Raw genomic sequence first — 21,959 nt, forward strand, 5'->3', positions numbered from 1 at the left:
ATCCACCCACCCATTTGCCAATGTACCTACTTACCTATCCACCCATGGAACCATCCATGACCTTGGGTGAGTCCCTGAATACCTGTTGTATACAAGTGCAGTTCTGGGTACTTGGGATACAAATAAATCAGATTTATTCCTACCCTTGCAGATGTCAGTCTATGGGGGAGAGAAAAATGGAAATTCTGCAAGCCGACTCTGCTGTTGCCTTGATGGATATGGCTCCCTAATCAGGACCTCAGGTCTAGATTGCTATTAAGCTCCCTCTCGGATTCTTCCACCTAGATATACCAAAGCCACCTCAAACTCATCACATCCCAAGCTGAACCATCTTCTTCCCTTCATACACAGCCTGTCCTCCTGATGTCCCTTGTTACAGCCAGTCTGGTCACTACACCCTGATTTCCTTCCTTCACATAAAATGCTCGAGTTTCCTTGTGACTCTACCACTTGAGGTTCCCCGTGGCCCAGAAGATAGTTTAATTCAATGACTCCTCCACTCTGTACCCCCCGCAACAGGAAACCCTCCCTGACAGCCTTTCAGAGACTCAAATCACAACTGTGCAAGGCCACCTCTTTTATCAGGTAATCTCTAATGGCGTCAAAGCAAATTGTGCCCCCGTATCAGATTTTAAGATCTCTATGGCATGGCCTGTGTCCTGTCCTCAGGGTGTAGGATCCTCACAGGGTGCTGTGTGCTTACACAGGACAGTGTCCACTTGCTGTTTGGTAGAGTGCTTATGAGGTGGCAGCCATGCAGAGGTCCTCAGACCCTGTTAATTATGGTGGAAATAGGTTCCAGTGACAGCCAAAAGCTCCCATCACCAACCCCTATTCTAAGGCAACCTCTGGCAGCCACATTTCAAATCCCTCTTGACAACCCGGACACCTCAGCCACAGACTGGAGTTGCCAACAGAGCTTACAACAGCCGGAAGTCAACAAATCAACCTGATAGAAATGTTGAGGGTCAGTGAAGCGTATCACATATACCTTGACAGGAATTTGAATGAGGAAGTTTGCAGGACTGAGCATTAAACAGGAGAAACACAAGCTTCAAGGCCACAGGACACCCTGAGAAAGCAAAGTCACAAGGAGATGGGAGTGCAGTTCTAAAAGACCAGGAAGTTTATGGGTAGTGAGAAGAGAAACCCAGAGAGCAGACAGGAGGGCGGTGCCCTGTGGTTGCTACAGTGTGTCCATAAGGCTGGACCAGCTACTCTCCCTGGGTCCTCCTAAGGCTAGACTTGTGCAAGGTTCCCAATAATTCCATTATCATGTGACCCCTTGGAAATCCTCTTCTCCACATGTGGAGAAGTTCTTGACCAAGAACTTCACATTTACAACTTGTAATTACATCTGAAGACACTTTGAAGTTTGAGGTTCCCGACCTAGAGTCCAGAACAGAAAAACGCTGTGTCCACTCAATCCCTGAACCTCCAGAGACCCCTCCTGGGTGCTGACCTTGACCTTTACCCATACACGAAAAAGATCTGGTCTCCAGGATGAAGTTCCAGCACTCTTGCTTGGGTGCTCAGATTTTGCCTATGGGATGGTGATTTGGGCCTGCTCTCTTCATTCTGGGACGCTGTGCCTTCAGAACAGCCAAAGCTGTTTGGGTACCCCCAACTTTCAGTCTACCCCACACAGCAGCTGCTGGCTGTCAGCCATAGGGTTGCCCTCCAACTCCTCTATGATTCCCAGTGGCTTAGCTGCCTTGGCAGCGCAATGCAGATGTACTGGTTCCTACAAGCTTTACAAGGCTCCATTCAAGGCCCTGAGCTTGCAGAAGGCCTCACTGCCTACAGTCTCATCCACTGCAGTCATCTACAGGGAATGGTTTCCACTTCCCAGATTTGCTTCCCCCCCCCCCCCAAATTTCTACTCATACTCATCCTGAGATGCTTCAAATTTCAGGCAGTCCTAAAGTGCCCAGTCATTTCCTCTCTCCAGTTCTACCCCTATCCTGTGTCTGTTTTGGTCTCTGAACTCCTATAGAATAGGGACAAAGCTGGAACAAGTACAAGCTTACCCAAGATCTGAAACAGGTCAGGGGCTCAAGGGATCTGTGGGGATGGCGCCAGGTCCCTGGGAAACCCTGCTTCCCAATCTGGAGAGAACTGCTTCTGATGGCTGTACCCCTTTAGCAGCAGTGTCGCTCAACACCAAGTGAGGACCCTGCAAGCTGCCATCCCATCTTCCCTGCACAAACCAGCCTAAATACCAAAAAGTTCTTCCCTATCTGTGTTAAGTCCCCCACAGTGCAAGAAACCTGGAAGCTGTATGGCACAGCATTAGCTTAGGCAGAAGCATTGCGGTCCAGCCTGTGTGGTTGTGCCACAGGACCCTAGAGCAGTTGTCTCTTCTCTGGGCTGGTTTCTTCCAGTGAGGTGCACATGTTACTACCTGTGCTACCAACAACCCCCACTGTCCTTTGGAATGACCCCTTCCCCAGGTTAAGGACCACTGGGACCAGACTCCACCTAGCTTCACTCACTGGCCTTGAACTCCTCAGTCCTTCTCACCTTGGGCTGGGGACTTCATGCTGCCAGCACCAGCTGAGGTTGCCCCATCGAAGCACTTATGGGAGCTTCTCAGCTAATTCAATCTGTTGGGACAGGTGATAGGTTGAGCTGGCTACTAGTTCAGGTGCTATCTGCAGCTGTTACAGGATCCCGGTAGGAACCATGGACCGTCCTCAGCCAGACCTGGCTTGGTCTGAGTACCACTGGAGGGTAAGTGTTGCTCGTGGCAACCATATATGGCACACTAATGGCTGCTTAAACACTGTACTACTTTCTGTTCCCTAGCCAAAAACAACTTTGAGCTACCTACTGCTCTCCTGAGTCTACTCTGATTTCTGCTCCAGATGTCTGGAGGTCCCAGCACACACTTTATCCTTCTCTATCCCCGACAGACCAATTTTCCCGGGCTGCCCCAGCCCAGTAATACCTCCACAGATTGCAGTATTAGGCTTCAATTAGAATTTCAAGTGTTGCACAGAGGAGTTATCCCCATTAGGGAAACAAGGAATCCAGGGAGGCCCTGGCCAGAATCCAGGTCGGATTCCAAAGCCCAAATGAATATGCCCCTTAAAAAGGGCTTACTGAGTAACATCCCAAAGGCAGGGACTGGGGCAACTCAGACCCTACTGTCTGCTTTTGAGAGCCTAACACTGTACTCTCCTGGTCTAGGTTCTGAGGTGGAATTCTCTTCATGTAGCTATGATCCCCATACTCTAGCACACAAGAATGGTTTCATTTTCTGGCTGTAGAGAATCAGATACTTAGGTTGGAATACAGAACCCTATAGCAGGTGGACATAAAACCCAATTCCCCAACCTTCTAAAAGCAAAGGCTCACAGAGTCAGACTCTGGAGACCACATTAAGCCAGAGATCTGAGACCTTTGCCAAGTCATTTGCCCATATGACTCCACTTTACGACCTGACAATTCTTAAGAATCAAGGTCTCTGTAGGGACAGGTCAGAGAAACAAATGCACTGTACTGAGTACTGGTACCGTGTCCTGGTACTGAGAATGCCTTGAGAAAACTGTAGCAGTCCAATGGGCCGCTACATTTCAAGAACCATCAAGGACAAGGCAGTCTGGGCCAATTCTGCATTTTGGCATTACTCCAGGATATGCACAGGTAGAGCTATAGCTATTAGATTTCACTAAAGACTGTTTGCAGAACTCTTAAGAAAATTTTAAATCTCAATTATGGTTGGGCTGTTTTGCTGAAGTTCTAAGTAGATTCTAGCAGAATCTTTTTGTTTTGGTTTTGAACACATCTTTATCTCTGCAGTGCAGTACAAAGTGGCTGGACACAGGAATCAAATTAGATGAGTGACCTTGGGACAATACATCTCAGGATCACTGTGAGGATCAATGCAACAAACACAAAACGCAGAAAGGCAGCACCCTGTGCACGCGCCAGTACCCTTCTGGATTTTCCACTCTTTTAGAAAGGCCAACTTTCATTTCTAAGTTATCTTCAGGTCAAAGGTTTTTACTCAGTGTTTAGTGCACTGGAGTACACAGTGGGGGCGATTGCAACATAGCCTGACAAGAAAGGCACTGAGCACTACGTTACACCCCTCTCCCTTCTCCAACCTTTAGACCCGTAGGTTCATCAATTTCAGAAAGATTGTTTGGAAAGCAATCTCTATTTTTATCAGAGATTATAAAACTATACACTTGACGTCTCAATTCTCTAAAGTAAGCACCCATCAAGATTTCAAGGACTCAGATTAAGGCAGATCTTTTCAGTTTGTAATTAGAGTTACACAATAAGAATACAAGACCCAAGGAAAGTCACTGACCCACAGTAATGAGCAGCATCCAGTTTTTGTGAGTGGGGCTGGCAACCACGGAAGGAAACATCCCAATACAAATCCAAAGCAGCAGCGACAAAACACGGCAGAATTCAATGCTTCGATCTTGTAAAATAAGAATCTAGATTAATTTTAATATTAAAGCAGAGACAAAATATAATTTTAACATTGTTTTAATCAAGTAATGTAGCTGTTTGAAACAGGAAATTTTAAGACCATTGAATAGATCAAAATGAAGGATTAATTTATTAGGATAGACTCCATGGATAAAACTCCTCTATTATGTGGATTTGAATTCCACTGGAAGTTTGGCACCAGACTGAAGACTAGTCTAAGCCAAAATTTTCTCTTTAGTGTTTAGAAGCCCCAAACAGGTTTTCCTTCAGGTTAAAGGAAAAAAAAAAAAAAACCAAACCCCCCAACTATAACAGAACCCCATTAGCTTGACATTGAGTATGCTGAATGCAACTTGGCTTAGGTCACCACTATCTGCTGTAGAATTTCAGATGATGAAAGCAAATTGGCCTATAGCAAAGAATCTGAAACCTAAGAGAGATGTAAATTTGTAAAAATTTCATCTCTTTGGTGTGACAAAGCACATTCCCTCCAGGTAGGTGCTTCTGCTTCACTCATTAAAATCGATCAAAAGGCATGGGACAGGGAAGGGATGGGGACCAATCTGTACATCTCCAGTTAAGACTACTTGATTTTTACCTCCTTGAAACATCAAGTTAACAAGGTTTTATTGTATCAAACGTTTGTATAATTTCCAATGTGAAAAACTCTTACACACGTTTTTATTAAGGTCTTATTATAATCTGTGAAAGTGGACCATAAAAGAGGTAAATGATGTAAAACAATACTTCCAATAAAATTAACCCTTTGAATTGTTGATTCCCAGTGTACTTTGTGGGAAGGAATAAATGCACAACAAAATTTTCCCCTGGAGATGATTTCTCAGATACAGACATAACCCATTATCAAGTGAGTTTAGATCAGCTAATTGAGCAAAGAATTCACCAGCAAGTTATTCCCAAATCTAAACCTCAGGATGGGCTGGGGTCAGGCCCCAATCACCTGCATTCAGTGGCCATCATCAGACTTCTTGGGCGTCTGGCTATATTCAATGTGAAATAAAAAACACCTTAAGTCTTACACCAAAATATAGGCTTTAACTTGAAGTACAGTTTTAGCTTTTTTTTTTTTAAATAAGACATGGGGGGGGGGTGGCGCGGAAATCAAGTCTGAGACACAGTAACACTTATTTCCGCAAGATAGCAACCAAAACCTAAAAAGCATAAGCTAAGTATCCACATGTAAAAGGCATTAAAGAACAAACTATATTATCAGGAGAAAATCCACAATGAACAAAAGATACAGTATGCCTTTAACATTTTGAAACTGTAATTAAATCGTAAGAATAAAAGTTGAAAAATGATGCTCAGTTTTTGCTAGAGATTATTAAGTGCACCTTTTCCTGCTTCCCCCAAATAAAATCATACCTTACTATATAATCACACCCTAGAGTTTCAAAATTTTCTCAGTCAGTACAAAGCAACAGCTACATACACATAAAATGCTTATTTGTTAATGTAATAATTCCCCTGGCTCATCCAACGTGCAATGCACATGACTCCAAAGACTACAATTTGGGGTAAGTATACACGAACTGAAAATACACAATTCAAGTTTCAAAACCTGCTCTTAAAATTATTTATAGGACACTCAGGTCATTTTTACTTCTCAATAAGATAAAGATGTTGCACTGCCATTTGATTATCAGTCCACCTCGGCATGGGGAAGAATGTACACTACCAGATGCCAATTTGAGGGACTGAACATTCCAAAGTACTGTATTTCTCAATGGCTGATTAAGATAATTACAAGTAAGCTTATGTTTACATTCTGCTGAGGACATCTTAACAGTCTCAGCATCTAACAAAATATAACAGGCTCCAAGAATCCTATCAGGTTAATTATGGTGTGGTATTGTAAAAAGGAGCCATTTCAGCTTAAGTCATTCAGAGCCAAAATCTGAAGAATGACCAAAATCAAATCTTTATTTAACTGTATAAATGTGATCCAAATGTGTCCACCACTAATTTTTCAAAAAGAAACATGCTATAAATAAGCAAACTATATCTGCTCACTGATATGTGTATGGACTCCCTAGATGTCTTGTTGGGCTTAATTACAGACCACTCACAGCAATACATTTTTAGTAGAAAGTGTAGCATGATGTTAAGCCATTTTAGCTTTTGCACATACATGTTGCACTTCTGGCTGATGATGCAGAAAGATTCGCAGCATTACACTGTTAAGCTGGGCAGCACCCACCCCTTTAAATGGCATCAATATCAATGTCATCATCCTTGTTGTCAGACTTCACAGCTTCAACTTTAGGTACACTGGCAGTCTTTGAATACACCACCTGATAAAACAATTTTATTGATTATATATCTTTATCCAAATAAACTTAGTTATAAAAATAGTACTACAAATCAATGGTCAACAAAAAAGGAAAACTACTCAGACAGCCATTTTTTTTTTTTTTTTTTTTAAGAAAGTGTATACACGTGGGGGGGAGGGGGAGGAGCAGCAGAGGCAGAGAATCCCAAGCAGGCTTCATACAGGGCTTGATCTCAAAACCCTGAGATCATGGCCTGGGTGGAAATCAAGAGCTGGATGCTTAACCAACTAAGCCACCCAGGTGCCCCACAGCCATCACTTTGCACAAAAAGTTTTTGTTATTTGAAAACTAAGTTCTCTCTCAGCCTCATATCATCTTAATTTTTATGGACAACTAGCAACTGTATACTCAACCTGCCATTAATTAAATACTTGTTTGAGAATTTATGTCTATTTGCAATCATGTCTAGGAGCAGGAGAGATGTCCCCCCCTAACTTTTATATTAACATGGTAATTTTCCAAATTGAGACCATGTTTTGCTGCATCTAAAAATTTTAAGTTACTTGATTATCATTTTATAACCCCAAACCCTAACACAGTTTACCTCGATATTCTCATCTTCATCATCTTCTTCACCACCAGAAGATTCCTCTTCTGCTTCCTTCAACCATTTTATAAATGGTTCTGCTTTGACACGAATCTCTTTGGCAAGATCTTTTGAGACGTACTTCTTAGAGGCCTAAAAAATGTTCAATACCATTTCCTTAGTTGGAGAAATCTAAGAATTTATTTAACTGCCTACACTGAGCTCTTTGAAGGGACTGGGTCATAGCCTCATCTTGACTCCTCAACAGATACATTTATTCAGAAAACAAGTAACGGTGAGTCTGAAAGAATCTAAATACTTTCTTCCATTATTACTAGAAAGTTGCCATAGTGGTAAATCACTTATAGGTTAATACCAGGGACTGCATTTCAATATAGAAGAAACTCAAGTTATCAGAAGTTACTTCTTCCTAAATTGCCCCAAAACCGTCTCAATAAAACTTCTGATCTTCAAGAACCTGTTTCTATCTATTCCCCACCTTTTCTGACCAGCTGATGATGACTTCTTCTTCCAACAGATCTGCATCATACATCTCCTTCAAGATATGGGGAATCTTGGAAATGAGCTGAGCTTGATGCATTGCTACCACACACTCCAAACCATGAAGAAGGTACCGTTGAGCTTTTTTGTTGTTGTGACAAAACTGGAAATAAATGTGTTGGCATTAACAAGCTTTTAAAGAAGTTTGAAGTACACTCATTGTCTCAAAATTGTTCCTTAAGGCTATGCCCTTAAGCAGTGGCTCAAAAGGTCAATACATAAAAATCTGTGTATTACTTTCATTATAAGAGACTATACACAGTATTTTCCAAATACTCCTGTCCTTGGTTAAGGTTAGGTCAATTATCTCCAGTTTTAGGATGACAGAAAACATGTTCCCAGGGTCACACAGCTCTAATCTCATTTATGAACCTAAAATAGTTTGCTTACTCGTAGGAAATGGCGCCTGTATTTCTTAATTTGTTCTCTAATCTTCTCATTAAAAAGAACTTCAGTCAAAACAAGAGGACCCATGGCTTTTACATCCAGTCTTTCTGCTTCAGCAACAATTTCTTTGTCTGATGAGTCAATAATACCTTCTTCTTTCTTTTTCTGCAAATAAAAAGAACCAATTCAGTGAAATGGAGACACATTTTGCTCTTGAGATACCAGTTAGTCCTCCCTTTCGACTTTTTCCCCAACTTATTATAGTTTCAGCATTTTTCAATGAAAAGCACACGCCAAAGATAGTACCTGGAACCACCTCAGAAGTATTGAAAAAGTAAAATTAGCCTGGGAGTTTGAGTATTCAAAAGATACCATGAGAAAAAGTTACATGCCAGGTAATCAGCATAAACTAATAAACACCTTAAAAACCCAAGGCTTGAAACGGATTATCAAGAAAATGTTTAAGTACTCTTAAACCAAGTTATTTTACCTTAACAAAATCAAACAGAATATTGACCCGTTCTTCAACAGTCCTTTCCAAATCATCACTGAGTGTCAGAACTTTCGCATGATCACTGATTTCATCCATTCTGCGTCTTTGCGCTTCCTCAGTTGTATCCTCCCCCCAATCATCATCCTCCTCTTCTTCCTACCAAGAACAAATATGCTTACTCAAACGCCTTAAAAATGCAAAACATACTTCGAATTTCTAGTCATGTTAATGGCACCGGGTTAGTTTTCCACAAAAATAAATTGGATCTACATTAATGTAATCAACCACACATAACCAGGAACCCAAGATAGCACCGCAATGTTAAAACTGAGTTTCCTTATTTCTGCCCTCCTCTCCCACCAGGTATCGTAGTTAATCCAACTTAAGTGCCCACCACACCTTTACCCCTACACTCACCGCAGCATGTGGAGGAGGACTGATCTCATTGGGTGGTGGGGGCGGGGGGGTCTCACTGCTGGACACAGAACCATTTTCCTTGTCTTTGCCCTTCCGGTTTTTCTTCTCCTTTTCTTTCTTCCCTGTACCACTATCACTATTCTCTACAGCAAAACAAAGAAATAAGTTTAACACTATGGTTTATAGTACACTTCACTGTTTCTCATGAACGTTTAAAACCCTTGCCTCCTTTTGCTTTGGCACCTTCCCTCAGTAAACCATACACGAACACAACGCTACTTGTAATTCTAAGAGTCACACACCAAACTCATCCACTATCATTTCCTATATAAAAAAAAAAGCTCAGAGTAAGGATGGAATGTCCCAAAATAAAGCTATTAACTGTTTGTTAAAATTAAGATGAAATGGTGGTATCTCAGAAAATGTGGTAGTGAAGGTTGGCACTCCTGGCCCTCTCATGTCCCACGAACACGAACAAGAGCACATCTCAACTGCACTTTAGGCCAGAGCTGTTAACACTGTTTGAGTCTATATAACAGTTGGTCTCATGGAGGAGAACACTGGAATAGGTTAGACTTTATTGCTATAGCAAGCTCAAATTGTGTCAGACAACTTCCATCATCTGCCACAGAGTGTTGCTTGCAATGTTCTAAAGCCATTTGGGCTTAATGAGCCAGGACCCTGGTTCACAAAACAGTATTCCACCTGTTCTTTTACCCTTAATGGTACATCTTTCGAAATCACAGATGCAATAGAACAAGACAAAAAAATTGGATAGTCCTTATATTCTAGTTTCACAGCAGCAAAAAACCTCCATTTTGTTTTCAACAATTAGTTGCTTTACATTAAAATCTTACAAGTTCGTCATAAAGACTTACCAGGTGGGTTTTTGAGAATGAACGTGCAGAGTTTATGATGTGTGTCAAGCATGCCTCGATAGCCACAGGCTTTACAAGAATTACCTATTGTTTGCTTCTTTGGATTGACATGCTGCCAAAAAAAAAGTAAAAACTAGTATCATCTATGGCCTATAAAATTTTGCAAAGAACAAAGTTAAAGTATCTGACCTTAACTCCACCTTAGTAACAAATTTTTTCACAAAACGACCTACTTGAAGACAGTTTCACAAAATGATCTAACTTAAAAAATTTTGCTACTTTACGTTCTATTTCCAATTACGTTTGCTCTGCCTTGTCAAGAACATACGTTCCAAGATATCAAAGGACTGACCACAAAAGCAAATATGTAGTTTTTCCTCCAAAAGACTCACCAGCTCTGTTTCAGGATTCTCACACTCAGGACAGAGAACAAATTTTTTAATGAATCCATCCAACATGTCTTGCAGCTTATTCGCCTCATGAGATCCATTGACAATGTAACGGTCATTCTTAACATCAAACTGGGTCTGTGCTCCCAGCTCACAACCAAAATATTTGGTGGGATCTATGGGGGGGGGAGGGGAGAAGTTAAAGATTAACTAAAACTGGCTACTCATTCACCCTTATACAAACATCACTCCCTTACACTTTTATACTGGGTTGAAATGTATTGCGTGAGTAGTTTTGTTTAGCCAATGGCCAACTAATAAATCAATTGGTTTTCAAGCACAAGATTCCACTTAACCCTGAAACAAACTAGCATACGACTCAATCAAAACACACAGATCAAAGTTGTCAGGACCATACTGATGCTATGCTTTTTCAGACTCCTCTTAAGAAGTGTTACTTACACGTTGGAGGCCGATTAAGCGCCTTTGCAACGTCAACCATGTTGACTATAACTGTCTTGATACCATTTCCTTTGCCCTCAACCTAAAGAAAAAAATAACTTTAATTTTGCATTGTCTACCCCGGGAGGTGCACTCTTTAAATATCTAGGAAAAAAGCTTAGGCCTCAAAACTAAAACGGAGATCAGTATTACCTTGGCAATCAGACGGGGCATCTTGTAGCGATAGAACTGGTCTGACACACTGCGGTTGACGTTGACAGACATTTTGGCTTATTAGTGGCTTTATCAATAAGATGAAGAGATCTTTGATTGCAACTTTTTGGTATCTTCTGTCTGGAGAAGAAGGGATGACATAAACGACTGCAAGAGTTCTCGGTCTCTGACATGAAAAAATTTTCGCCACTGAGGCTGTAAGCTTCTTGCTTGTATGCTATGTTTCCCCAATACAGGTACCAATGGCTGCGCAACAGCTCTGAAAGAGAAAGGAAAAGCACACACAACCCCCCTACGTTGAGCGTGATTCCCGCAGGAGAAAGCCTCCCTTCACCTCCCGGTTAAGTGTGCCTCCTTCGGCTACATCACGAAGCATCCCAGCTCCCGGGAGGCGCAGCTGACATTCCCCTCTAACACAGAACACCTGTCGCCACACGAAGGGCCAGATTTCCAGCAACAAACTGCACTGCCCCAGCTACTGCGGGTTTACACCGAAGCCAACACCAGCAGCCAGCCAAAGGTTTGCTTCGGTGGAGCGGCCATGTTCCAACTGCGGACGGGCGCACCTCCTTTCCTCCGCAGACGAGGCCTCCGTGATGAAAAAACTTCCCGGACTCAGCCTCCAAGCCCCTCCGGCCCTGTCAGCCTCCCCGCTCGATCGGGCGGCCCCGGACCTCTCGTGCAGCACCCAGGGCTCATTCGGGAGAAACCCTGCCCTAACCCCGGCCACGCGATCTCGCGGGAGCGCGCGCGGACAGCGCGGTAACGACCGAGCACGACCGCCACCGCTCCTCCCCGTCCCCGCGCACACAGTCCACCTTCGCTCCGGTGCCCACGGCCCCCGGCCACTCCGCCCGGGGCAGGGACCCCGCCATGCGCGCCGCTCGGCCTCGACGTCCCGGGGCAAGCGGAAGCGGCCGAGAGGCGCCGGCCCGGGCCGCCCCCGCCCCCGGGCGGGCGATGACTCATGAATGCAGCAAAGAGGCCTGAGTCAGCCCGCGCGGCGCGCTCCCGCGGGGCGGGGGAAGGGCCGGGGCCCGGCGGGGGAGGGGGCCGGGAAGGAAGGAAGGGGGGGGGGAGAGGAGAGGCGGGGGCCGGGGCCCGGGGCGGAGGGCAGGGCGGCGGGGGGCAGGGCGGCGGGGGGCAGGGCGGCGGGGGGCAGGGCGGCGGGGGGCAGGGCGGCGGGGGGCAGGGCGGCGGGGGCGCGGGGCCCGCCCGCCGGCCCGAACTGCGCCACACGCGCGCGCGGGTCACGCGGCGCGCCGCCATCTTGTGCGGCCGCCATCTCCCCGCCGGCCCGCCCGCGGACTCACCGTTTTCGTCAAATAAAGACATAAACCCAACGCTGCTCGCCCGGGACTGGGATGAAGTGAGGCGCGTGTGAACCCGAGTCCGAGGAGGGGCGGCGGAGGCGGCGGAGCAGCGCAGCGAGCAGCGGCCGGGCCAGGCGCCGCCGAGCAGCGGGGAGGGGCTGTCCCAGCGACGTCCGGGGTCCACACCCTTCAGCGCCCGGGGCCTGGCGACCTGGCGCGGAGAGACGGCGCCGTGAGCCGCGGGCGTCGGGGCGCCTTCCCCGCCAGCCAGCGGCCCGCGGGGGTCGAGGGGGCGGGGAGGACTGGGGAGGGGGCGCGGGGCTGCCGCCCCTCCACCGGACTCACCTCTGGAATGTTCTCGCTCTGACTGAACAACGCCGCCGCCGCGCTCAAGCTACCCTTGGCCCCAGTGCCCGCCCCCGCGGCAGGCAGCACCGCTCATTGGCCCGAGGCGCGCCCGAGCTTGCTCGTGATTGGCCCATATGCCACGTCAATCGCGTCTTTCTCCGCCCCTCCTGCTTCCTGAGGCTCCTCTCGCCGCCTCAGCCCGCCCCCAGTCCCCGGGTCCTGGGTTCGTTCCCTTGCCCTCCCCTCCCCCGCCCTTCCCAGAGGCCTTCGCGGTCTCGCGAGAGCCGGCTGGCCGCGACAGGGGGCTGGCCGCGGGGCCGCGCTTTGTCGGTTTGAGCGCCCGGGGGAAGATGGCGGTTGGCTCCCCTCCCCCGTCGCCCTGGCCTGGCCGCGTTCCCGCCGAGTTCCCCTCGCGGCGGGTGCGCAGCCTCGCCCGGGGGCGGGGCGGGGGAGGTCCTCTCTGCCGTTTCCGACCCCTGGGGACTCCCGTCGTCGGGCTTCGAGGAGGAAGTTGTTCTTCCTCCCCGCTGCCTAGGCCTGGGCTGACTGTGATGATTGGAGGGCCTGGGTCTTTCATCCCAAGTGCTGTTTTTTAACCTCCGAAGCTGGGGTCCGGGTGTCACTTTGACAGCGTCGTCGTGCGGCGTCCCTGGCCCGCCTGCCTGGCCCTCTCGGGCACCGGGCCTACGGGCCTGGCGGGGCTTGGCACTCCCGTGCACCCGCTTTCTAAGGAGGGAAACCCCAAATTAGCTCGTGACCCCAGGACCCTCCTGAAAGCGTGCTCTACTGTAACTTTGCTCGAAACAAACATCTCATTGGGTTACCATTCCCGGAGCCCACCACTCCAGTTAATTGTGACTTCCTTGCTGGGCAAAGCATAGCCCAAAGCAGGTGTTCCTAATGAGGTTCCAATGCCGTCCCTCGGAAGTGACTATTTAGAAAGAGCCTCTGATGTTTTCGTTCTGTTGAGGTGATTACAGAAACTCTCCCATTCTTTCAGAAACATATTTGGTTTAAAAGTTTGAATTGCGACTGTAAAAGCGCTTCCAGAGTCCATCACGAAGTTTGAAAACATAGTCGGCTGTAGTAAAACCGAGAGCCAAATAATGGAGCCATTGGTTCTAACCTGCTCTCTGCGGTCTCTAATGAGCTCTCACAGTGAAGTGTCCTGGGCAGCAGCGGTGGTTTTCCCAGGCTGGATAAAGTAGCATGCTGTTGAGGACAGGATGAAGTGGGTAAGGGGCTGCCCGATCGAATATCGAATATGCAAGAAAGTTGGAACTGAAAGGTATGTTGATTTTTATCAAAGTTCAGGATACTCTTCCGTGATTCACATGCTTCATAAACCATTTTAAAATTGACAGTGTGTGTGGGGATGTTAATAAATCAAAGGGGCGATCCAGAATTGAGGGAAGTAATTTGTGTCTTTGCCGTAGGAGCTGATATTATCATCACACAGCGTATACAGTGCCGTATGATTCGTAGACCAAGTGCATAATGCTTTATGGGTACCAGGATTGCCGCCATATCAACGGAAAAGGTAGATCCTAGACAAGCTGCTTCTGGCTCACCATGAAGCATGACCTAGCAGTATGGAAACAACTGGAGTTTTTGCACACAAATGACATTATTTTAGAAACTCTGTTGGAAAATGATGGGTATGAAACTAGTCTGAGATAAGGGGCTTGCCTTGTCCGAATTGGTTTTTAATAAAGCTAAATACAATGTGAGTTACTATTTTGGGGCAGGTATGTTTGATGGCCCCATATTTAATTTCATTTAAAAAGTTTGTACTGGGGCGCCTGGGTGGCTCAGTCGGTTAAGCGGCTGCCTTCAGCTCAGGTCATGATCCCAGGGTCCTGGGATCAAGCCCTGCATCGAGCCCCGCATCGGGCTCCCTGCTCAGCGGGAAGCCTGCTTCTCCCTCTCTCAATTCTCTTGCTTGTGTTCCTTCTCTTGCTGTGTCTCTCTCTGTCAAATACATAAAATCTTTAAAAAAATAAAATGAAAAGTTTGTACTAATTTTAACTTTAATTTTTAGCAGGTGTACCAATCATTTGTGTCTAACGAGGGACAATTTTTTATTTTAAGATTTTATTTATTTATTCATGAGAGACAGAGAGAGAGAGAGAGAGGCAGAGGGAGAAGCAGGCTCCCAAGGAGCAAGGAGCCCGATGCGGGACTCGATCCCAGGACTCTGGGATCATCACCTGAGCCGAAGGCAGACGCTCAACCATCTGAGCCACCCAGGCGCCCCAGTACCTCGGTACCAGTACCGAGGGACAATTTTTTAAAAAGTTATTCTTAACCCTACCGTTTATTGAATGCTTCTCATAGGGTAGGAATTTGCTAAGTGCTTTGAATGCACTGTCTTATTCACTTCCTAGCCCCTATGGAGAATTTTTCTTCCTATTTTACAAATAAGCAAACTGAGGCGTAGTGGAAAAAATTAAGCAACTTGCCCAAGATCACATGCTAGTAAGTGGCAGAGTTGGAATTTAAACCGAGATCTTTCTGACCCCCGCGTCTGTTCCCTTAACCATTACATGACCCAGTGTTCAGAGGTAAATATAAACATACATAAATCTAGGCAATTTTCAGGTGTAATCCCATTTAATCCTTTAACGATCATGGGCGGGAGTGTTGTTAGTCCCATTTTACAGGTGAGGAAAGAGTCAGGAAGGTTAATTTTCTCGAAGTCACCTGTCTAATAAATGGTGGGCAGCGTTTGAACTCTAGCTTGACGCCAGGCTCATTGCACAATTCTGTCTCCTACTTCTGGGTCCCCGCCTCATTTAGCTGCAGTTCCCCCGACCAGGTGCTCACAGTTTGCTAAGTAATGGGCACTTGGTGCCTCTGAAATTGTTGTCAAATGAGTGCCTAAAATGCATTTCAGCACCTGCCTTCCTTGGATGGCAGGCGTGGATAGCTGCTGAAAAGGTAAGTTAGTAAATTGGCCTTTCGGTTATTTAGATATTGGTGTCTGTTCTGTTTAGCATGAGTTTGCCCCCTTGAGCCCGATCAGGTCTGCGTGGACTGAAAGAACCTTGTGTTTCTGAGCTGTGGGCCACTGAGGGACCAGGACGTTGCCCTCCGTGATGGGCTGTCTGGCTGGACAGCTGGCCTCTGTGACATCCCTCTTTTAGCTGTCTCTAACCTCCGGCACACTGTTAAAGTTGCACGCTCTTAGTTAAAGTTTCTGACTCCCCGGCTTGAGGTTGAGTTATAGGGGATGTGTGTAGTTTTTCTTCCGGCACCGGCCTGTCACAGCGGTGTGCATGGAGCAGACACTCAGAGCTGCTGGGAGGGAACTGAAGGTTATCTGGTGAGTACAGAGGCAGTCAAAGGCGTTGGCTACGTTGAAAGCCAGAGTCCTAAGCCGTGGTAATCTAATGCACCCATATCGAACGTTTCTGAGTTGCTGGGATACAGGCCCCACCCACATTGCAGGCCCTGCTCAGGAGCCGTGTGTAAACAAATAGCAGCTATCTGCCTGGTGGACACCAAATGAAGCTTGTCCCCTTCCTGAAATCTCTGACACTCTGGGCAGAATGTCTCCCTGCCTCTGTGACAGGCCCATCCCACCCACCCAATACTTCCACCACACCTCTGGCATTCGGTGGCACTTTATTGAATTTGCCTGTTTACTTGTCTGCCTTCCTCATTAGGCTAAACAACTTGTGGGCAGGGGACCTGTCCTTGAGGAGAATAAAGAGTCAGCTACAAGAGGGACAGAGGCCGCGGGAGTGCGTGAGGAAGAGATGGAGCATCCGGTGAGGAACCGCTGGAGATGGAATGTCTTCCTGCTCCCAGGCATTTGACTCCAGTCAGACCCTATATTATGTCATTCCTGGAAAAAGAGAGGGAATTGCAAAATTGGATCGACTCAGTAGATGATGGAGAAATGTGGATGACCTGGCTTGCCTCAGGTCCTGTCTTCAGGGAAGCAAGGTGGATGGCTGCTGAGCTGGTCCCTCACCCGCTTGAGGCTAGTGGCAGTAGGAAAGGCATTTGCTCACACTGAGTGCACTGCTTTGGGAGTGCACCATGTGTGCAGTAGAAGGTCTGGAAGAGGCCCAGGTGTGGCATGGCATGCAGCTGGTTCTCTTGCCTAAGACCCTGTGATTCCCGAGGATTCCTGACAGTCATTTGCCGACCTTTGTGAGAGAGCATCCTTGCGTGTTCCCACCTCTGCATTTAGTTGTGAATCTGGCACATTTTATCCACCCAGGTGAAGCAGCCACATGCCAGCCAGTGAGCTCACTGATTGCTGATGAGCTGTGGGTCTTGGCCTTGCAGTGAAGCGCTAGACAGACCCACAGGACCCAGAAACACAGCTTGTTACGTGCTCGGCAGAGTCAGCTGCTACTTTGGGTAGAGTTGCTATCTAGACCTAATTTTTTTTTTTAGATTTTTTTTTTTAATTTATTCATCTGAGACACAGAGATAGAGAGAGCATGAGCAGGGAGAGAGGCAGAGGGAGAGGGAGAAGCAGGCTCCCTGCTGAGCCAGGAGCCCGATCTGGGGCTCGATCCCAGGACCCTGGGATCATGACCTGAGCCGAAGGCAGACGCCCAACCATCTGAGCCACCCAGGCGCCCCCAGACCTAATTCTTTAAAAAAGATTTTATTTACTTATTTGAGAGAAAGAGAAAGAGATCATGAGCTGGGGGGTGGGGTCAGAGGGACAAGTAGATTCCCCGCTGAGCAGGTAGCCTGATGTGGGGCTCAATCCCAGGACCCTGAGATCATGACCTGAGCCGAAGGCAAATGTTTAACCGAATGAGCCACCCAAGAACCTCACGACCTAATTTTTGAGTACAAATTATCTATGCTACATTCTGGACTCTGTATTTCTTAAAGGATGTCTCTCTTGCTTATCTGTGCATGACTTGATTTCCTGAAGCCAGTGGTTCTCAAATGAGGGTGTGAGCATCAGAATCTCTGGAGGGCTTGGGGGGCACCTGGGTAGCTCAGTTGGCTAAGTGTTTGACTCTTGATTTTGGTTCAGGTCATGATCTCAGGATTGTGAGATTGAGCCCCATATCAGGCTCTGCGCTCAGTGGGGAGTCTGCTTCTCCCTCTGCCCCTCCCCCTGCTCTCTCTTTCTCACTCTCAAATAAATAAATAAATCTTAAAAAAAAAATCTCTGGAGGGCTTATTGAAACAGATTGCTGGGCCCTACTCCAAGTGTGATTGAGTGGGTCTGGGTGGGGCCCAGAATTTCGGTTTCTAACAGATTCCCGGGTGCTGCAGGTGCTGTGGTCTCAGGACTGTACTTTGCCTTAAGGCCGGGGCGGGGGGTCACACGACTTTGGAGCCCCGGTACCTCTTTTCCCTCACCGTAGATTCTGCAGCTTTCTTTTGAGATATCCCATGAGCTTATATTCAGACGGTCTGTCTGTGAATCAAAGTGAGAAGAACAAAATTGATGTCCCAATGACTGGGTTGCAGCCATGGCACCCAGGCCCGATGGAGAAGTTACAGGCGGGCTGTCGGGGGTGGTATTGTGTGCACCACACCCAGTGGAATTAGGACGGTTATCCCAATGACGCGGTGCTGCTGGCACAGCCCTGCCCCCCGGGTTCTGTCACCGGCACTCCGACGCCCCAGGGAGTGGCCGGCGCCCTGCCGTCCCCTCCTCTCGTGGATGGGGAGACCAAGGCGTAGAGAGAGGGTTTGTCTCAAGGCTGGGGCTGGGGTCCTGACTTCCTGCAGGGCTTTTCCCGCTGGGTAGGGCCTCATTATCCTGTTTGGCATATCCGAGGTCGCCTCTCTTCCTTTGGTTGGATTTTAATGGCTCTAAGGCCCTTTTCTAAGACACGTCAGACGGGAGTTGGGATTGAAGGGCCGAGGATGTGCTTTCCTTGGGCCGCTGAGTTTCCTTAACCGGCCATTGTGCATCCTGCCTGTGGCTGAGGCGGACATTCGAGGTGCAGGTGGACCTCCGCAGGTGCTGTCTCCACTTGTACATTTATTTTGTTCATGAGCCAACGTTTAAGAACCTGGGAGATTTCACCCGCGATTTCAGATTTCTGATTCCTTAGGAAATTGGCAGCCCTGGCATGCTGGGACACACTCCTACGTGGGGCTCTTTCAGGAGCCACGTCTCTGTCCTTCAGAGCTGAAGGTGGGAGAGACCGGAGCCACCGTCTCCATCCGGATGTGCACATGCACCCTCACCTGCCTGCTCTGCCGTTGCCAGCCTCCCCTCCACGCTCCTTTGCTTATTCCTCCACAGGTACAAGCCCAGCCCGCTCTGTGTGCCCACTGTTCTGGGGCTGCTGGAACAAAGTAGCACAAGCCTGGCTTGAAACAACAGAGATGAATTCTCTCATGGTTCTGGAGGTCAGAGGCCTGAAATCAAGGTGCTGGCACGGCCGGGCCCTCTCTGGTTTCTGGCGGTGGCTTGGCTTGCTTCGGTGTCGCCCCCAGCGGCCTCTGTCGCGTGACCTTCTTCCTTCCGTGCCTTCACAGGGCCGCCTCCCCTCTGCGCGTGCCTGTCTCTGTGTCTCTCCGTTATATAAGGACGCCAGATGTGCTGGGTGCCGGGCCCGCCCGGCGTCCCAATCCAGGATGACCTCAGGGAACTCCGTTACATTCGCAGGGACACTACTTCTGCGAAGTAGGTCTCACTCACCTCATTCAAGATTAGGACTTCAACATATCTTTTGGGGAGATGCAATTCAAAAGGAGACCTCTAACAACTCACAGTTTGAAACCTAGCTCTTGCTCGGCATTGGCGGTTGGTAGACAAGGCTCCCGAAGTGTCAGCAAGCACCCCAGTGGGCGGCAACCTCCCTGGAGCTCAGACAGTGAGATAACCCTGTGGCCTTAGTGCTTTATGTGCTTTAACCCATTGAATCCCTAAAACAGCCCTCCGAGGGACAGTCTGTTGTTGCTCCACATTGCGGATGAGGAGGCTGGGGTCAGAGGGTTGACAGAGCTTTGCCAAAGTTACTGGGGAGCAGAGCTGGTGTGTGGGGACAGCAGCGAGTGCCAGACCAGTCAGACCCTTTGCCCTTGTGATAAGGGCAGGCGAGGTGAGCGGCTCCCATCCCAAACCCCAGTGCTCACCTCATTTACCATCCCCCCTGCGCGGCGAAGCCGGCCGCCCCCACTGCTCTGTCACTTCCCAGGGCGATTACTGGGGCTTTAGGCCTGATGTGCAGGTCTGATTATTTTCTTGATCCTGAGGGTGCTGTTTCTAAATTTCCATTTGAACAAGATTTAGTCCAGTTTTAGGGTCAATTTCCTGTATCTTTTGCTTTCTCTAGTAGATGGAAGAACCATCCAGAAACCGTAACAATATGCTCTAAATAACCTTTATTTTGTGGTACTGATCTGAGTAAATATAGTTCGTACCAGATGGGACTTTTGCAATCTAGAGTTGTGGAGGAAAGAATGGATTCATTTTGAGTTTCCTTAAATTAGGTGAGTGATTTTTTTTTTCTTGGGCAATCAACTCCCACGTTCAATATTCCCAGCGTGACATTTTGTACTGTTATACTTGGTAAGTAAAGTTCAGCTATTCTGAGCTTTGTGTGCCAGGAGCCTGTGCTCAGAGTTCCATTTTTAGTTTAGCTCATAAACGCTGCTTGCATGTTTGGGTATTTCATGCAGAAAGAAGTCTTTTGGGCTAAATCACTCTTGGCTAGATATTTACCAAGTTCATGGCTATTTTTAACACACACCTTTGCTGCTTTAAAACCACAGTCAGCATTTAAAGCCATGACTAGCTTATTTCACTTTGCATAATGCCTTCAAATCTCATCCGTTGTGCTAAGTGAAATAAGCCAGTCACAAAAGGACAAGTACTGTGTAAGTCCACTTATATGAGGTTCGCAAGGGTAGGCGGGTTCATAGAGACAGAAAGTAGCAGGGTGGTTGCCAGGGGCTGGGGGAGGGGGAATAGGGAGTATGTGTTTAATGGGGACAGAGTTTCAGGTCGGGAAGATGGAAGCATTCTAGAGACGGATGGTGGTGATGGTTGGATGACGATTTGAATATACTCAGTGCCACTGAACCATATACTTAAAAATGGTTGAGATGGTAAATTTTGTGTTGCGTGTATTTTACCAAAATCAGAAAAAAAAAAATCCTGCAATAACCTAAACAACTATATCTAAAAAAAGTGGTGGCGGATGTATAAAAACCTCACATTCCTGCAATTAAATACAATGTGCATCATACTACTAATGATCACATGTATATTTACATGAAATTTGTTTGCTGTTTTATGCTTTTCCATATTTTTCAATTTAAAAAGTTCCTCGGAAAAATATAAATGTTAGCTCTCTGACGAACTCCGTGACTTTGGTCACATCTTTTTAGCATTTTGAGCTATTATTATCCCATAAGCCAGGTGGGGGGATTTAAAGGCAGAACAAGTAGAAACCAAAGTGAATCGAGATCACCCGTCAGTGGGATTCGAGGGGTAACAGAGTCAAGCGTGGTGTTGGAAACTTCTTAGCCCCGCAGAGCAAGAGTCTTAAACCCAGGTCCTTCCAGGGCTGGGCAGGAGATCACACAGTGTGAAGAAGGCGGGCGCGAAGTATGGCAATAGGATAGGAAGCACCCGCTTTCAGCAAAGGAAAAAAAACAAAGCCAAAACTCCACGCAGGCCAACAAAACACGATGGGTTTGTGTCTGGCCTGGAGGCCACCAGTTTGCCGTTTCTGCTTTTTTTTTTTTTAAGATTTTATTCATTTATTTGACAGAGAGAGACACAGAGAGAGAGGGAACACAAGCAGGGGGAGTGGGGGAGGGAGAAGCAGGCCTCCCGCTGAGCAGGGAGCCTGATGTGGGACTCTATCCCAGGATCCTGGGACCATGACCTGAGCCGAAGGCAGACGCTTAACGACTGAGCCACCCAGGTACCCCCTTTTTTTTTTTAAAGATTTTATTTATTTAATTGACAGAGAGAGAAACAGCGTGAGAGGGAACACAAGCAGGGGGAAGGGGAGAGGGAGAAGCAGGCTTCCCGCCGAGCAGGGAGCCCGATGCGGGGCTCGATCCCAGGACCCCGGGATCATGACCTGAGCCGAAGGCAGTCGCTTAACCGACTGAGCCACCCAGGTGCCCCCGCAGTTTCTGCTTTTTGAGTGAGAGACTCTGGGGTCTGGGCGGGTAGAGGTTCCCACCTCTGCTTTTCAGAAGAATCTGAGAT

At 47.4% G+C, this 21,959-nt stretch overlaps 2 protein-coding genes and 1 non-coding gene across 5 annotated transcripts in view; 1 reads left to right on the plus strand and 2 right to left on the minus strand.

Annotated features, from left to right (window-relative positions):
• Positions 1–4,437: 4,437 nt before the first annotated feature.
• Positions 4,438–12,920, minus strand: EIF5 (eukaryotic translation initiation factor 5). Of its 2 annotated transcripts, XM_027570613.2 has the most exons (12): positions 12,788–12,920; positions 12,443–12,653; positions 11,109–11,388; positions 10,917–10,998; positions 10,458–10,630; positions 10,066–10,177; positions 9,188–9,330; positions 8,768–8,926; positions 8,281–8,442; positions 7,829–7,993; positions 7,348–7,482; positions 4,443–6,764 (listed from the first exon to the last, which is right to left on the minus strand). In XM_027570613.2, exons 3-12 carry the CDS (start codon positions 11,178–11,180, stop codon positions 6,675–6,677), a joined length of 1,293 nt encoding a protein of 430 aa, XP_027426414.1. In that variant the 5' UTR covers positions 11,181–11,388; positions 12,443–12,653; positions 12,788–12,920; the 3' UTR covers positions 4,443–6,674. The 2 variants fall into 2 exon arrangements, with proteins under 2 accessions (XP_027426415.1, XP_027426414.1); XM_027570614.2 differs by lacking the exons at positions 12,443–12,653; positions 12,788–12,920 and adding an exon at positions 11,948–11,967 and having other exon boundaries at positions 4,438–6,764.
• LOC113910786 lies at positions 9,705–9,828 on the minus strand. Its single transcript, XR_003516272.1, has one exon. It is a non-coding gene; the product is annotated as a small nucleolar RNA SNORA28 (small nucleolar RNA).
• Positions 12,921–13,047: 127 nt separating the features above from the next.
• The window catches only part of LOC113909454, a 37,099-nt gene continuing 28,187 nt past the window's right edge, over positions 13,048–21,959 (plus strand). Inside the window, exons 1-3 of one of the 2 annotated variants that reach the window (XR_003515742.1) lie at positions 13,048–14,078; positions 14,227–14,330; positions 16,459–17,258. The gene's annotated coding sequence lies outside the window, so the exon portion shown is untranslated. The other variant, XM_027570615.2, reaches the window with a different exon arrangement.

Source organism: Zalophus californianus, chromosome 6 (assembly GCF_009762305.2).
Source record: "Zalophus californianus isolate mZalCal1 chromosome 6, mZalCal1.pri.v2, whole genome shotgun sequence".
Classification (NCBI taxonomy): Eukaryota; Metazoa; Chordata; class Mammalia; order Carnivora; family Otariidae; genus Zalophus; species Zalophus californianus.

What these genes read in the sequence shown, in the direction of transcription:
- EIF5 (XM_027570614.2), bottom strand. Translation starts at nt 11,180, where the DNA reads ATGTCTGTCAACGTCAACCGCAGTGTGTCAGACCAGTTCTATCGCTAC. An exon ending in GTCCTCCTCCACATGCTGCG is followed by an intron (nt 8,927 to 9,187) that starts GTGAGTGTAGGG and finishes TGTTCTTGGTAG; the next exon opens with GAAGAAGAGGAGGATGATGA. An exon ending in TCATCAGCTGGTCAGAAAAG is followed by an intron (nt 7,483 to 7,828) that starts GTGGGGAATAGA and finishes AACATTTTTTAG; the next exon opens with GCCTCTAAGAAGTACGTCTC.